The sequence below is a fragment of the Scomber japonicus genome, chromosome 17 (genome assembly GCF_027409825.1).
Source record: "Scomber japonicus isolate fScoJap1 chromosome 17, fScoJap1.pri, whole genome shotgun sequence".
Taxonomy (NCBI): domain Eukaryota; kingdom Metazoa; phylum Chordata; class Actinopteri; order Scombriformes; family Scombridae; genus Scomber; species Scomber japonicus.
In genome coordinates this window covers 12,164,204-12,178,743 of record NC_070594.1, presented here as the reverse complement: position 1 = coordinate 12,178,743, position 14,540 = coordinate 12,164,204, and the positions used below count along the sequence as shown (strand labels likewise).

Genomic DNA, 14,540 nt, shown 5'->3' with positions numbered 1-14,540 from the left:
AGTCTGAAACAGAGAGCGGAGCCGCATGAGTCAGAGGTGTTAAGTTCAGCACACGTGTTATTCACACTGTGAAGACTATAAAAATGCCAACTGGTGCTTTTTTTTTTTTTTTTTTTACCTATGAAACTCATTGTAGGGGGAACTGTGTGCAAGAACAATACTTTCATCATTCCTCACTCTTGGTCCACAACTACTGCACCTCAGCATGGAAAAGGAAATCATGTCAGCTTAGACATCTATTGAGCTACAACTCCATCTGCTGAAGCCTCTATGCAGTGCAGCCTGATTTGTGAATATTTTCCACCTTTGCTTACATCCAGTTTTCTGCACAATTCTCAATACATATTGCTTATGTCTGATCTCTCAACCAGCTTTGCACGACACATATTTCATTGATTGCACGCTCACTTCAAAAATGTTTCACGTTTCAGCACCACTGCCATCACATTTTCTTTGGAAAAATACCTTAAAACTGGAACTGGAATGCAACATAAAGTCCATCTGTGCTTTACAGCATATTGTAAAGTCCAAAATAAAAGTTATCAATAAATCATGATGACTTGTAGTATTCTGAACTATAATCCAGGACACTCTAGATCTTCACTCTGTAACGGTCCAGCAGTGCTCTGACCCTCGGCCTGGGACATACGCCATTGTAATGACATCACCTCGTCAAAGTCTTGACATACATGATCTACACAAGCCAAAACCATGAATACCACATGAAAAGAGCTCAATTTCTGATCATGCACTTTATTATATCTCCTCCACATACATGCACTTTGATGTTTGGCTGCCTGAACTCACTGCTTCATTTATTGTAGTTTCTCCAGCTGATTAAGAGTAATGGAAATTGAAAGCTGCATTACTGACTCAGTCTGCTCAACCTCAGCTGGAATTATCTAATATTCTCATTTTCAGATACATATACTGCATTTATAAGCCTGTAATGCAGTTTATAGAAGGTGAGACAGACTTTCAAAGAGACGCTCATTGCCAAGCTTTTTTCCCTCTATTTTTTGGAGGGTTTTTTTTTTTTTACTTCCATTTGTATTTTCCTACATCTTATAATTGAAAAACATGTTGCTGACGTTGAATGTGTAGCCATCAAATATTCATCATTTACACATTACAATTGTTTAAGTTGTTAACGTCTGTGTTTAGAGCAAATGTTGCCAGATGTTTTAAATGGTAAGAGAGTGTGTAGTATAATTGCCATTATATACATTATATATACCATGTTGGTAAGTGTGGTATATGAGTGAGAAAATATAGCTTTTTGGATCTGTAGAGACTATCTGGGAGCAGATTACTATATTGATATCAGTGCTTCATTTTGGTGAGAAAGTGTGAGGTTTAGTGAAATGGGTGTGTCGTTTGGGGAAACATGTTAAAACGTTGCAGTTGCCAAGTTTAGGCTTTTTGTAGGAAAATGTGTGAAAATGAGGAAATGGGTTGAAACCTTATTGGTATTTAATTAAAGGGCAGTCTGTAGTACCACAGGAGGGGCCACAAGGGGCCTCAATAGTCTGTCAGGAGGTTCAAATCTGCTCTCTGCTGATCCCTAGTGGACAATAAATAATCTGCAGGCTTTCTTCACTTGTAAAGTTTCCAGCTAACACACACAGCAAAGTGGTTAATGAAAATTCACTTTTATTTGTTTCTGGACAGTCCTTCCTTTCACTGGTTAAATACAACATCACAAGTAGCCACACCGACGCCCTGGAGTGTGTGCCAGGGCAGCATTATACAACAACTTAGTCACAGATTGAACAACTCCGTTCATTGATCCAGGGGGGTTTAGACTTTTTTTTTTCCTAAAAAGTGGTGTGAAGCAGAGTAAGACACTATAAAAAATGCCCAGAGAGAATTTGTGATGAAAATCTTTTTCTTTTTTTAATTCTCAAGACAGGAATTGAAATGCCAGCTGGCTGAGAGAAATTGGACTTGCTTTAGCATTTGTTCCTGATTTTTATTTGTTTATTTAATGGCACACTTTCTTCTCAACCAGCTGACATTTTTTCTTCTATTAATATATGAAATCCCTCTTTGCATTTAGCATTGTTTGTAGTGTCTGCAGCTCAAGGTGGAGATCTTCACACCCAGAGCTCCGCCCCTACTCTCCCAGAGAAAAGACCCAGAGCATGGTCCAATCAAGCCAGTTAGAGCAGCAGCAACAACTGTTCATAAAAACTGTGCTGGCAGATCTAAGAGCTGCTACCTGGACAGCAGGCATCACTCGCTGGTCTACCAGTTCACCTGCACCATGTTTAGAGAAATTGGCCAACCGGATGTGTAGTTTTAAAAAATAAAAATGGAGAAATAATATACGTATTTACACAGATATCCACACATAAAGAGTATACACCCATACATTAACAGACATGTACACATGGATCTGCACGAACCCAGACAGTGCATATACAGTTCACCGTTTTGGTGGTGAAATCTCAGTCACAGTTCTCGTCCCTTCACTACAATCTATGGTCTCTGAAGTCACAGATGCGGGGCTCCCAATTCAACTCTGATAGTGTGCTTAGAACAGCAGCTTTCTCCACTTGCAGCACAGACACGCCGGATACCAAAACTGGGCTACTTTGCTGGGTATAATGGCAGTAGAGTTGGATATCCCAGTCGTAATAGTACTGCGGGGAGACTACAGTACAAGGCTGTGCCTGTGGTTTAAATATTCAAGTTGCTCAATAACAGCTTATGTACAAAACCTTTGGACAACTGCGGAGCATCGGTAAAAATGCATAAGCAAAACTGAAGCTGAAGATCCAAGTTGATTTTTACATTTCACAACCGTTGTGCATCTAAAATGTTTCCTACTGACTTTCAGTCATAGAGTACAACCTCACTTTACCTGTAATGACTTAAATGAGATGATTATTGTGACTTCACATTCAGACAGATAACTGAAAGGCATTTAACTCCACATTGAACTTATTACAGGGCTTTTCCAATAGTCCATATCCTGGGCAATTTGAACATTTTTCCTTCATAAAAACTTTGATCCAGACATTCAAACCTGTGGTTTACGGCTGACTGAATCCACCTGTTTTTTCCACAGGTAAAAATGAGACATGACATGTAAACCAGAGCTGTACCATTTTTTTGTATGTCTGGTTTGGTTGAGAAATAAGGTTTAAAATATCGGTGAAGAGGAGGACAGACTCATGGAACACTATCCTTTAGTCTTTTCTCCAGATTGATCATTCAGACATAATTCTGATGGCAAAGTGAGACTCTCAAGTGTAGCTGAGGCTCTTAGTGCTTTCCTACATCTTGTTTTAAAAGATGCAGGAGACTGAAACACGGGAGAGTCCTTGCACTAATCGCTTTTCAACAGCAAGGCTAAAAAGGACTTGAAATGTTCAGATCATACACAGACGAACACACATTCTCCAAACTACAACCACACTAACAAAGTGTCAAAGTTGTAACATGAAAAAAAACAATCTGAATGTTGTGATGAAAAGCCACACGGATAATAAGTAAACCCAGTCTTGTCTTATTTGGCTCTGTGAGGAAAATAAAGAGAGACCAAGTAGCCACTGCTATAAATCCACTTTCACCATTGAAACACAGCTTGAATCACACAGAGAGACAGTGTTTAACAGCCCGAAAAAAAAAAAACAACAAGACACAAAGTTAAAAACAGACAGTATAAAAGGTGTGATAACAATATCTGTGTGTGAGTAGGAGAGTGCGGCGCCAAGCAGCAGTGTGGTGTTTACGGTGTCCTGTGCGACGGCTTGTTCCCTCAGAGTGAGTCCGCTCCGTGTACGGCTTTTGAACACACTCTTCATTCAAGCGCTGCGCGACTGAACCTCACACCTTTGCCTTGGCAACAGAAAACAAAACAAAACAAAACAAAACAAAAAATCCCCAATATTTGTAAAAAAAAAAAAAAAAAAACCCACAACAAAACCTTAAAAAAACTGAACGAATCAGCGTGAAGACACGACACCTCAGAAAGTAGGGCGAGCCGGGAGGCCAGTGCTCAGACAGAGGTCAAAATGGGAGGTTAGTAGAGTTCAAAAGGTCAGAGGTTACCCTGGTCAATTCTTGCCCTGGTTGGTCAGTATCCAACTCTGTTTACTCAGTTGTCACCACAAAATGTGAAATTAATTAGAGGGAATTTTATACAATGTTTTACAGGAGTTATCATTTTTTTAAAGATTAATTTCAGTTTGAAAATAAAATGCCCCAAACCCCTTAACATATACAGTATATATATAGCTATTAACATTTATCACCGTGACTTCCAGCTGCAAATCGTCCGATGATAAAAAGGTGACTGAACCTTTAAACTCTGGACACAGCTGTGGATGTGTGAGCCACATGTGGCCAGATCTCAGAGGCTCACTCAGGCTTGAAACAACACTACTTGAGGCATTCCTGTTAATGTATATAATAAAACTGACATGGCGTTTCCCCAAGGCATATTATACATTCATAATACTATGTGAGTGTAAGTGTAAGTGTGTGTGTGTGTGTGTGTGTGTGTGTGTGTGTTTGTGTGTGTGTGTGTGGCTGTGTTTGAAATGCCTGCCACGAGATATAAAGGATCTGCATTAAAGCAGAGTAATGTACTGGATGTATTGGTGTATGTTTGCATGGCTTGTCTGGGCTCCTGTCCTCGCGACTGAAGCACATTTCCGTAGGAAACAATTGCACCTCATTGGCTCAACCAAGTTGGCCAATCACCAATGACGGAAGCCAGAGCCCCTGGGCACACCCCATCACCGCGTCCAGAGGTGGTAGGTTGGTTGGGAATGTGTGTGCGAGTGTGTATTGTGTGTCTGTGTTTGGGGACAGTGGAAAAGAGGGCCACAGTCTGTTCCACTTGCAGCCTCCTCATGGATGGAGGGGAGGGGATGCGGTTTCCGTGGTGATGAGAGTGAAGTGTCGTAAGCCGAGGAGGGGAGGCCTAGACCTCGGCTCCTTTCAAGCCAATTCGTTCCTCCTCTTGTCAGTCACTGTTTGCCTTCTTCAGGGAGAAGGCAAAGATGTTGAAGTGGCTGCTGAGCTGTTGAACCTGGTGATGGAAAAAAAAACATTAATTTTTTTGTCAAATTCAAGTCTGTATTTCATTGTTAGATGCGTGTAATTTATAACATTTAGCAGCACAGGGCCAACAACAACTACATCTGTCTTTCATTTTGGAGTCCAGGTGCATTCAAATAGTTATTGTAACCATTATGGCACTGAAATCCATAAGAAAAAGGCTAAAAGTACTTTAAAAGGGAAAACAAATATCTGCGGTTTTAGATTAAGCATAGTAAATGTTCTGCTTAAAAGGAACAGTTCAACACTTTGGAAAATATGTGTATTTGCTTACTGGTGGAGTAAGAAAAAGATGAATGGATGCATGGTTGGATGGATGAGAGGATTGATACAATTGTCACATCTGTCTACTTAATAAAAGGCTACAGCCAGCAGCTGGTAAATTTAGCTCAGCATAAAAGCCATAAAATGTAATCCATAAACAAATTTAGGAGTAAAAAAAGTTAATTTGTCATTTTGCTGCGATTATGAGCCAGACTATTTCTTGTCTGGGACCAGTTGCCAGGCAACCAACAGAGACAGTTACTAGAGCCAAGAAATATTTGGTCAGAAAACCCCTTGTAAAATGGAAAATTTAAGTTTTTACACTTAATTTTTGTACCGAATGAAACAAACTAGACATTATGTGTTATGTAGTGAGCTTTAGATGTGCCCGTAGGTGGAGTTTTGCATCTTTGAACAGTTCCAGGCAAGTCTTTTCCTTGTTTCCAGTTTTTATGCTAATCTAAAATTAACAGCTGCTGGCTGTAGCTTCATATTTACTGTACAGACATGAAGGTGATATTGATCTTCTCATCTAACTGTCCTCCAGAAGTGAAGTGTTTTTTCCTTTAGAATATGGAAATGCCAATATTTTGTTGGTGCTATTAATATAATGCTTTCTTTTATTCAAGAGAGGTCATGCATAAGTATGTGTGTGTGTGTGTGTGTGTGTCTTCTTACCACTGATACGCCGTAGTGTATGTGCGCTAGTATGACAGCAGCTGTCCATAGATACAGCAGTAGCGTCTCATTGGCAACGACTCCAGTCACCGCTAACAACACCACTGGTGTCATGGGCAGCAACAGCCAGCTCAGCGGCTGGCAACGTGTGTTACTCATCTGGCACACAATGAGCTTACACTGCAGGATAAATACACACACACACAAATTAATAAAAGGTACATTAGAACCTGAACACTTAAATGTATGCTTTATGTTGCTGTGGTTTGTGAGAGAGAGAAATCAGCAGAAACTCACCGTGACGTTAGCAAAGGCTGTCCCCACCATGAGGTAGAAGATCCTGGGCTGCAGCTCGAGGATGTTCGATGGAGAGAAAACCACCCAAGTGGTGGATAAGATAAAGAGGAGGACGGGCGAAAGGAAGGGCAGGAAGGCTTCGTACAAGCTGCTGTGTTTCAGAGTGTTACTGCGGTGACCCCTGCAAAATTACAGATGGTGACAGTTTCAGAGTTCTGGGTCAAACAACACTGCTGCACTTTTATTAATACGCACATTAAAACTAGACTTACTTCAGGACATTGTAGAGGCTCATGGGTAAGGTCACAGTGAAGGAACAGGCTAGAAATCAACAGACATGAGTTACTTCAGCTGCTTCAGCAAATGGAATGAATGTAATCACAGTGACCAATCAAGGCTCACCAATGATCATGAAGGTGAAAAGGTCTCTATAGAGGAAGTGAAACAGAACCGGCTGGTACCACGTTTCCACACCGACGATGGCAGTGACCAAGTAAACGAGGGAGATGGTCTGGAAGGAGATGGGACGCAAGACAGTGAGTTACTAGAAGCTCGCTTGCTTTGTATTTCATCTTATTTCTTATTTTAACGTGTGTTAGTCCTCACCACTTGACTGACGTCGTATCCCCAGGGCAGAAACAAGATGCCGGTGTTATATTTTTCCCAATGAGATAGAATGAAAGAGAAAAGTACCACCCAGAGGATGTAATACAGTGTGGCCACACCTACGCCGCTCTCCCCACGCCCAAATATGGAGTACACAGTGGCCACAAAGAAGATACAGGCCCAGCTGTCCAGCCCGTGGTCAAACAGCTCCCCAAGTGGCGTGGAGGAGTTGGTGCGCCGCGCCTGTTTACCATCAACACCGTCTAAACAAAACAAAGAAAGACACACATTACAAACAGTACATTTTTATGTGAACATTTATACAGGAACATATAAACATACATGGTGTAAATTGTTTACTCATATTTTTCATGTCTCTGCTCAGTCAAAGTTGCTCCCCACACTCACATAACTGGACAGTCTTTGAATGACAGCCACATTCCTACATCCCATCACCGACTTCGCTTACACAGCAACTGAGCCCAGCTACATTCATTTCACCCAAACATGGAAGAATTCAGTAAGCACATCCTCATAAGAAATCACAATATGGAAAGTTGTTTTACTTTAATGGTTCACAAAATGGTCAGCAATATTTTTAATTGACTTTAGTGTGGTTCACAGAGTACATGTCTGACCACAAACAGAAAAGGAATTTGACTGTAAAATGGATCTGGATTTGTTTGACTGTTACATCCACTGACTAACAGTCCAGAGTATATGTGAGGGCATCCATATGGCTCTATGTTTAAAGAGAAAGCATACTTTCTTTCTTTCTTTGCCACCAATGCCAGTATATAAAAATGCTCACAGAGTCTCTCAGTTATATAAATCCAGGGTTTCCCACAGCACTTTATAGCTTAAGTGGCCGCCTAAGCAACACACGCCTTAACTAATGTCTTCAAATAAAAAAAATAAATAAATAAATAAATAAAAAAAGTAATAATAATAATAATAATAATATATAAATATATATATACACACATATACACATATATAAAATACATGTCACGGATTGGAAACAAATCCGTTTTTAACATCTTTAAATAGGCCAATGTGATATGCCTCCGAGATGCGTCCACCTGGTGGTTGAATGTCATCATTCTTTACTTCATTGGTAGTGAACTTCGAACAGATTTCCAAATGTTATCATACATGTTACACCTTCTGTGTAAATATTGCTCTGTTAAACTGACTCCTGCTTGAATGGTACGATGGGTGGATGGGTAGGAAGGGAGTGGCTTAATTACATCATTTTTTCACGAGTCAGAAGCTCTTAAAAATCCTTAGATTTCACGTTAAATGGTAAATATTTGACCATGAAGTCATATGTACATTTTCTTTCTATCTATCTATCTATCTGTCTAACCGGCTGGGATAATAAATGAGTAGGTGGGAGTAAATACAGATTGTATACAATCATTATGAATACAGTATCTACGCTGACACAAACTAAAGGTGTTTTGAGATTCTTACAAGTAAAATAACATACACTTTGTTTTGTGTCTTACTAACCCTAACCCTTAATCATGATTATACAGTTTGGCAGTTGCGTAATCCTTTTTCTTACATATCAAAAAAATTCCCCAGGAAACTGTTATCTTTAAATTTATGTCAGTATCTTGACTACAACACCACACTTGTTTTTAAATAATAAATCTGCTGTTTGATAATGAGGCATCGTCTTGGTTCCTTTTCTTTTTTTAAACCTCCCCCATTAACACTGCAATCACAATTGCACAAATAAAACATGACTACACAAATTTCAGATATATCCAAACCTCAGTGGCAGTATATTTCAGCACAAGGGCGCATGATTTCGACTTGTACATCGACCCCTGATCTGATAGCTTTACTCTCAAGCTCAAGTTCTCATCCTACTAGGAAGAATTTCCCCTATGCCTCTCAAAAACTCAAAAAGGGGGAGAAAGAACAACACAGAGGGGCTGCAGGGGTTAGGACTCACCGAGCGTATAGGCCAAGAAGTTGAAAATCCCTGCAGCAACCCAGACCAAGCTAGGCACGTGTTCATGTCCTGCAGCTGAAACATAAATAAAGTGAAAATACAGAACACCACACACATACACAGCCTGTAGATTTCAACTTTTCTGACTTAACACAAATCTACTCAGAAGTTCAACTCCTCTAAAACTGAAGGCAATGCACGAATAAACTCACTTGACTATGTAACTGACTTTTAACAGCAAATTATTTTTATGAGGAGAATTTGACGTAGCCTTTGCAGTGATTAAAAACATGACAGGGCACCATATTACTACAGAGTTTTGCTATTATACAAACACTGACTGATTAACAGGAGAGTACTACAGTGTGTGTTTCTTGGATATGATGTGTTAGTGATTACACTGACTCACCATATGCAACGTTTCAGTAAAATGATGGACTTTGCCCTTCATAAACTCATCGATGCAAATACCTCCAGCTCAACTAGCTAGAGCTGAACAATTAATACAATTTTTTTTCGAAACCGGACTATGGCCCAGTGCAGTTTTTTTTTTTTTTACAGCAGGAGGTGCAATATTTGTTAGAGAGATGTGTGTCAAAATACCATTTTAAATTAAATATGGTTGTGCAGCCTACACCTCATATTCTACAGAATTAAGAAGATTTTGTTTTTGGTACGGACACCTGAAAAAATGACACCATAATCAATTTAAAAAAAGATCTGAAAATAATGATTTAAAAATGATAATTCCCTCTAATATTGCAAATAATATCGCACCTGCAACATCAGTAAAAATGTCTGCAATTAAGTATTTTTTCCAGAATTGTTCAGCTCTACAAATAAATTACAGCAGGTTTGGAGACAAATACACTCTATAATACACTATGCAAAGAAAAAGCAGGCAGAGCATTGGACATACCTGAGGCATTGAAGTCAAAGTCATAAAAGGCCAACATAAGGAAGTTTAACACGAGGAACATGAAGCCTGTAAATGTAATGAGATTTGGAGCCAGCCACGTTGGGAGAAACTGTTGAGGGAGACATGGATAGAGACAAAGATACAGTGAATAAAAATATAAAATAGTAAAATAAAATGTATGTTCTCATCATAGAAATGAATAAAATAATATACTGTAATCACACTTTTAGGTTTGATTATTAGATAACTGAGGAGAGGACAGAAATGAACAAACTACAATACAGGCTTGACAAAGAGAAGCAAATACATGTGTCAGGGCCTTAACATGTTGTTTACGATGGCAGTGGACCCATTTATATAAGAGATGAACAGTCTGTGCTATTTATAAGTTACATAACAGCTTTCAAGATGACACAGTATCTCCATAGTCCAGAGCAGACCATCACAATCAAAGACTGATGTGTACTGACACAGTGACACAGTGAGTGCGGATGTCTGGTTACTGTATCAGAGCAGACTGTTGGAAACCTCATTAATGATGTAATGCATGCGCACACACACACACACACACACACACACACACGCACACACACACACACACGCACACAGAGCTGACAGGTCTTACTCACCTTGACCACAAAGTTCCAGAAAGGGTGCATGACGTAGACAGACAGGGGATTCGAGTCCACTGCGCTGTACTGCAAAGACAGACATCATTTCATCATCAGCCAGGGTGTGATTATCATTAACCTACAATTCATCTACTTTGGTTGCACTTTTCATATTTGACTCATTTAATCTAATTTTTCAGTAAAGCAGGGCTTGTAAACAAATACCACATGGCCCCACAAGCAGCAGAAGATGTTTTACTGGATCATATTGGTAGCCTGTCACCATGCAGATCAAAATAAACCTGATTCCAGTCTTGTAACTTCATCCAGACATGACAGACATGTGTGTGTGCTACTGCGTAATGTATCTAATGTACCTCTGGTGTTCATGCAATTGAAGAAGTGTGCAGAGCTGCAGTTTGTGTGTTTTATAAAACCATGCTTTCCAGCTCAGAGTAAATGCTGTCTCTCTAATGTCAGTCTGTTTTGGAGGGTGGTTTTCTGTAAAAGGTTTTGATAGTTCACTTTCACTGTTTCACCTGGAGGAAAAGTCATTTCTCAACCGAGGCAGGTGGCACAACATTTTCAGGTGTACACATGAAGTTGCATTACTGATTTTAAAATGCGCTGCTCTCATAGAAGCAATACGTTCTTGTGGAGTTCAAATGAACCATTTTAAACATGTTTGCCAATGATGTAATTCAGTGCTACTATACAGCAATCATCATACATACACTAAGATTTTAAAAATGACTAGTCACAGACTGGCAATGCTTAAACTTCTTGTTTACAACGTCTATTGCAAATTAATACAGTCATGTTGTTGTGTAATGTCAAATGAGTGTTCCTAAGATTAACAATGGTGATAAGATTACCACGTGAGCACACAATAGACACAGTGACCATAATTCACATCCTCATCTTGCAAACATGTCAAACAAACAATGTTGCACAAGAGAAAGAGACACAACACACACCAAAAGGCTCTGCAGTCTGCGTTCAGCGAGCAAAAAGGATGACAAAAGGAGGAAGACTGATGACAGCATGAAAACCAGAGCGAGACCATCTCTTGAGTGTTTCACCCTCACTTGCACGCTCGTGTCTGTGCATCTTTTAAGAATACGACCGCTGTGTCAAAGAGAGCCACAAGTCCTTTCATTCACTGTCATCTGTCTTCCTCTCCTGAGGGCACTGACGCTCGAGGCTAACGCACCGAGTTTAGCCACTTAATAAGCAATTATTGGAGAAAAGCCTCTCATGAACAACAGCTCCTGGGAGCAGTTTAACACGGTAATCAAAAGAGGGGTATTAAAAGGAGAGAGAGGGAGAGAGAGAGAGAGAGAGAGAGCCTATGCTTGAGTCATTTAAAGATAAGGAACATGACTAAGAGAATACAAAATACAGGCAGAAATATAAGTGCAGACTAAATGGACAGAGGATTTTTGATTTGAGAGATTTTTTCCCCTATTTAAAATTAACTAAACATGGAAATAAGTCTTAAGATAGCTCGGGCTGCTTGTCTTGTAAATATTGGTAACTAAGTCAAATTATGTGGCCTTTTATCAAATTGAATTGTCTTTTACCATCCTTGACATAACTGCCACTCCTGTTTTTCTTCACATGAAGAAGGTGGTCTTTTTTAAACTTTTAAACAACACAATTTTACGGTCACTGGACTTGCTTATTAAAGCAATTTCACATGTCAGTCCCTATTTACTGCCCATGTTTCTCTTCAATGTAGTTGTTCCAGTTGAGTGGTCCCTCCCCTACATATCCACTACAGCACCTGCTTTGTTTTTTTCTCTTATATGGTTGTAATTACTGTAAACATTGAATAAAGGGGGCTTCTATACAAGAATGAGATTGACAACGGATCTCTGCAACATGTGAAAGTTCTAATTAAAGCTGTGTTTCATAGCTAAATACTAAGAGGGGAGAGAGTTGTGAGCCAACCAACTGTCGGCACATTTGCACCAGCGTGAAGCAAGACGTGATAAACAGTGACACATCTGGTGTTACACTGTATTTGGTGACCCATCAGATTCTGTGACCTGCAGAGTTGAAAGAAGCACTCACATTCTTTATGTAAGTAAGTATCAATACCACAATTTAAAAATACTTCATTACAAGTACAAGTGTAGAAGTATTACCAACTAAATTTACTTAAAGTACTAAAGTAAAAACACTAAAATTAGTAGTTTAATTAAGTATTTTAAAATTGTGATATTAATAGCGTGTAGAATTTAGTGTCATCTAGCAGAGAAGTTAACCCGCTAAATACCACCACCCCTCGGCCTGCCCTTCCCAGCAGGTGGAATAACCTACAGCTGTCGTGAAAAGCCCCTTCTAGAGCCAGAATCTGGTGTGTCCATTGTGGGCTACTGTAGAAACATGACTTGATTTTTAACCCACTTGGCCAAATGGCTACTAAATGTTAAAATGTGACCAGCCACTTGATAGATTACTGTCTTCTTTTTGGGTGATAAGTGAAACAAATCTACCAACTACTGGCACATTTTACCAGCTAGTGTGCAGTGGTAATTTGTGCCCTGTGGCGGCCTCCATGGAAGAGCACCTGCTCCTTATGTAGATATAAAGGGCAACAACACATTAATTCTTATTTTCAGGTAATTATACAGTAATTAAAACATATTTAGGATCATATTACATTTCTGCCAAATCTGTTGCGCTTGATGCCACTAAATTATACACAGAGCACCTAAATTATCTGAGTACATGTTAACACTGCAGGTCACAGAATCTGATGGGTCACCAAATACAGTGTAACACCGACCAAACCCTTGTAAAAACTATTCACCCACATTATATTCTACAAACATTTACACTGTACATAGTTTTGTTGAGTCTTGTTTTACTCACCAGATGTTTAAGATTGTTGTATAATATATATTATATAATGAGGGTCAGTCTAGAATAGGGGTGTCAAACATACAGCTTGTGGCCCACAGAGGGGTCCAATCCAGCCCACTGGATAATTTTGCTTTCCTTTAAATCTGAATCACATTGCAAGTCTTTTTTCCCTCAGTGGGCTTGTGGACACATTGTTATCAGTACCTATTACCAGATTTCTTCTAGGTGACTTATTACAGTAGAGTTATAATATGTATTTAAATATATAGGTTATTATGCAATGGTTTTACTGGTCCGGCCCACTCGAGATCAAATTGGGCTGCATGTGGCCCTTGAACTGAAATTAGTTTGACACCCATGACCTAGAGATTAGAAACTTTTTTTTAATCATCCCAAACTTGAACCCTACAAAATAACAAGACGACTCTGTTTAACTGACACTATAATAATTCAACATTAAAGCTTAAATTTCACATGTTTATTCCTTGGCTATTCTTTTTACCTCTTATAATTGCTTTGTTTTATGGCTTTTTGCTGTGTTGACTATACAGTACGTTTAGTCGACTGCTTTTAAACCCTGCTTTATAAATTAAATAGACTTGTGACAATAACATGTAACTGTGGCGAGCTTCACACACTCCTTTCTTTTTCTTGTTTCTTTTTTTTTTTTTGCCAGTGCAGCACCCTGCAGATCGTGACAGTACAGTAAGGCTCAGAGTGGCTAACTTAGCAGCTAGCAGGCTATCACAATCTGTTACCTTGTATTTGTCGAAGCCCGCGAGCTGGTCCTGAGTGACATATTCGTGGAGAGCCATGTTGGTACAAATCTGGCTCCACCAATTAGAAAAGAAATGGATATTCCTCCTCCTTTTTTGGAAATATGAATCCCCCCACAACGTTAGCTGCCGAGTCGAAATACCATGTAGCTCAGCCGCTGTCGTTCACGCCGGGTGAGGTGATGTCGAAACATTTGGGGCCACTCCTACTAACAGTGAGCAGGGCTGAGGCCCACTACCGCCGCCTGCAGCCCGGAGGGGGTATTGCTTCTTCTTCTTAGTCGTGTTCTTGAGGGGTGATTTAGCATCCAAATTATTGCAATACAGCCATCTACTGGATTTGAACTAAATCCTCCACTGACGACATAAAAATAAAAACCCCTTCCCACCATTTAACACCCTGTTCTAAATTATCTAGGCTGCATTACCTTTTTTACACACTTGTAACACTTCAGTTTTTGTTCAACTTTTGTATGCAC

The 14,540-nt window shown here is 39.6% G+C and overlaps 1 protein-coding gene across 2 annotated transcripts; it reads right to left on the bottom strand.

The window, feature by feature from the left end:
• Window positions 1–3,934: 3,934 nt before the first annotated feature.
• selenoi (selenoprotein I) lies at window positions 3,935–14,222 on the bottom strand. 2 transcript variants are annotated; one of them, XM_053337281.1, is made up of 10 exons: window positions 14,044–14,222; window positions 10,433–10,501; window positions 9,804–9,912; window positions 8,885–8,959; window positions 6,919–7,181; window positions 6,715–6,823; window positions 6,585–6,633; window positions 6,313–6,493; window positions 6,016–6,195; window positions 3,935–5,044 (listed from the first exon to the last, which is right to left on the bottom strand). In XM_053337281.1, the coding sequence occupies exons 1-10, from the start codon at window positions 14,098–14,100 to the stop codon at window positions 4,937–4,939; spliced, it is 1,200 nt and encodes a 399-aa protein (XP_053193256.1). In that variant the 5' UTR covers window positions 14,101–14,222; the 3' UTR covers window positions 3,935–4,936. The 2 variants fall into 2 exon arrangements, with proteins under 2 accessions (XP_053193256.1, XP_053193257.1); XM_053337282.1 differs by having other exon boundaries at window positions 4,979–5,044.
• Between the last annotated feature and the right edge of the window lie 318 nt (window positions 14,223–14,540).

What these genes read in the sequence shown, in the direction of transcription:
- selenoi (XM_053337282.1), bottom strand. Translation starts at nt 14,100, where the DNA reads ATGGCTCTCCACGAATATGTCACTCAGGACCAGCTCGCGGGCTTCGAC. An exon ending in CTTTGACTTCAATGCCTCAG is followed by an intron (nt 8,960 to 9,803) that starts GTATGTCCAATG and finishes TTTATGTTTCAG; the next exon opens with CTGCAGGACATGAACACGTG. An exon ending in TTTCACCTTCATGATCATTG is followed by an intron (nt 6,634 to 6,714) that starts GTGAGCCTTGAT and finishes GTTGATTTCTAG; the next exon opens with CCTGTTCCTTCACTGTGACC.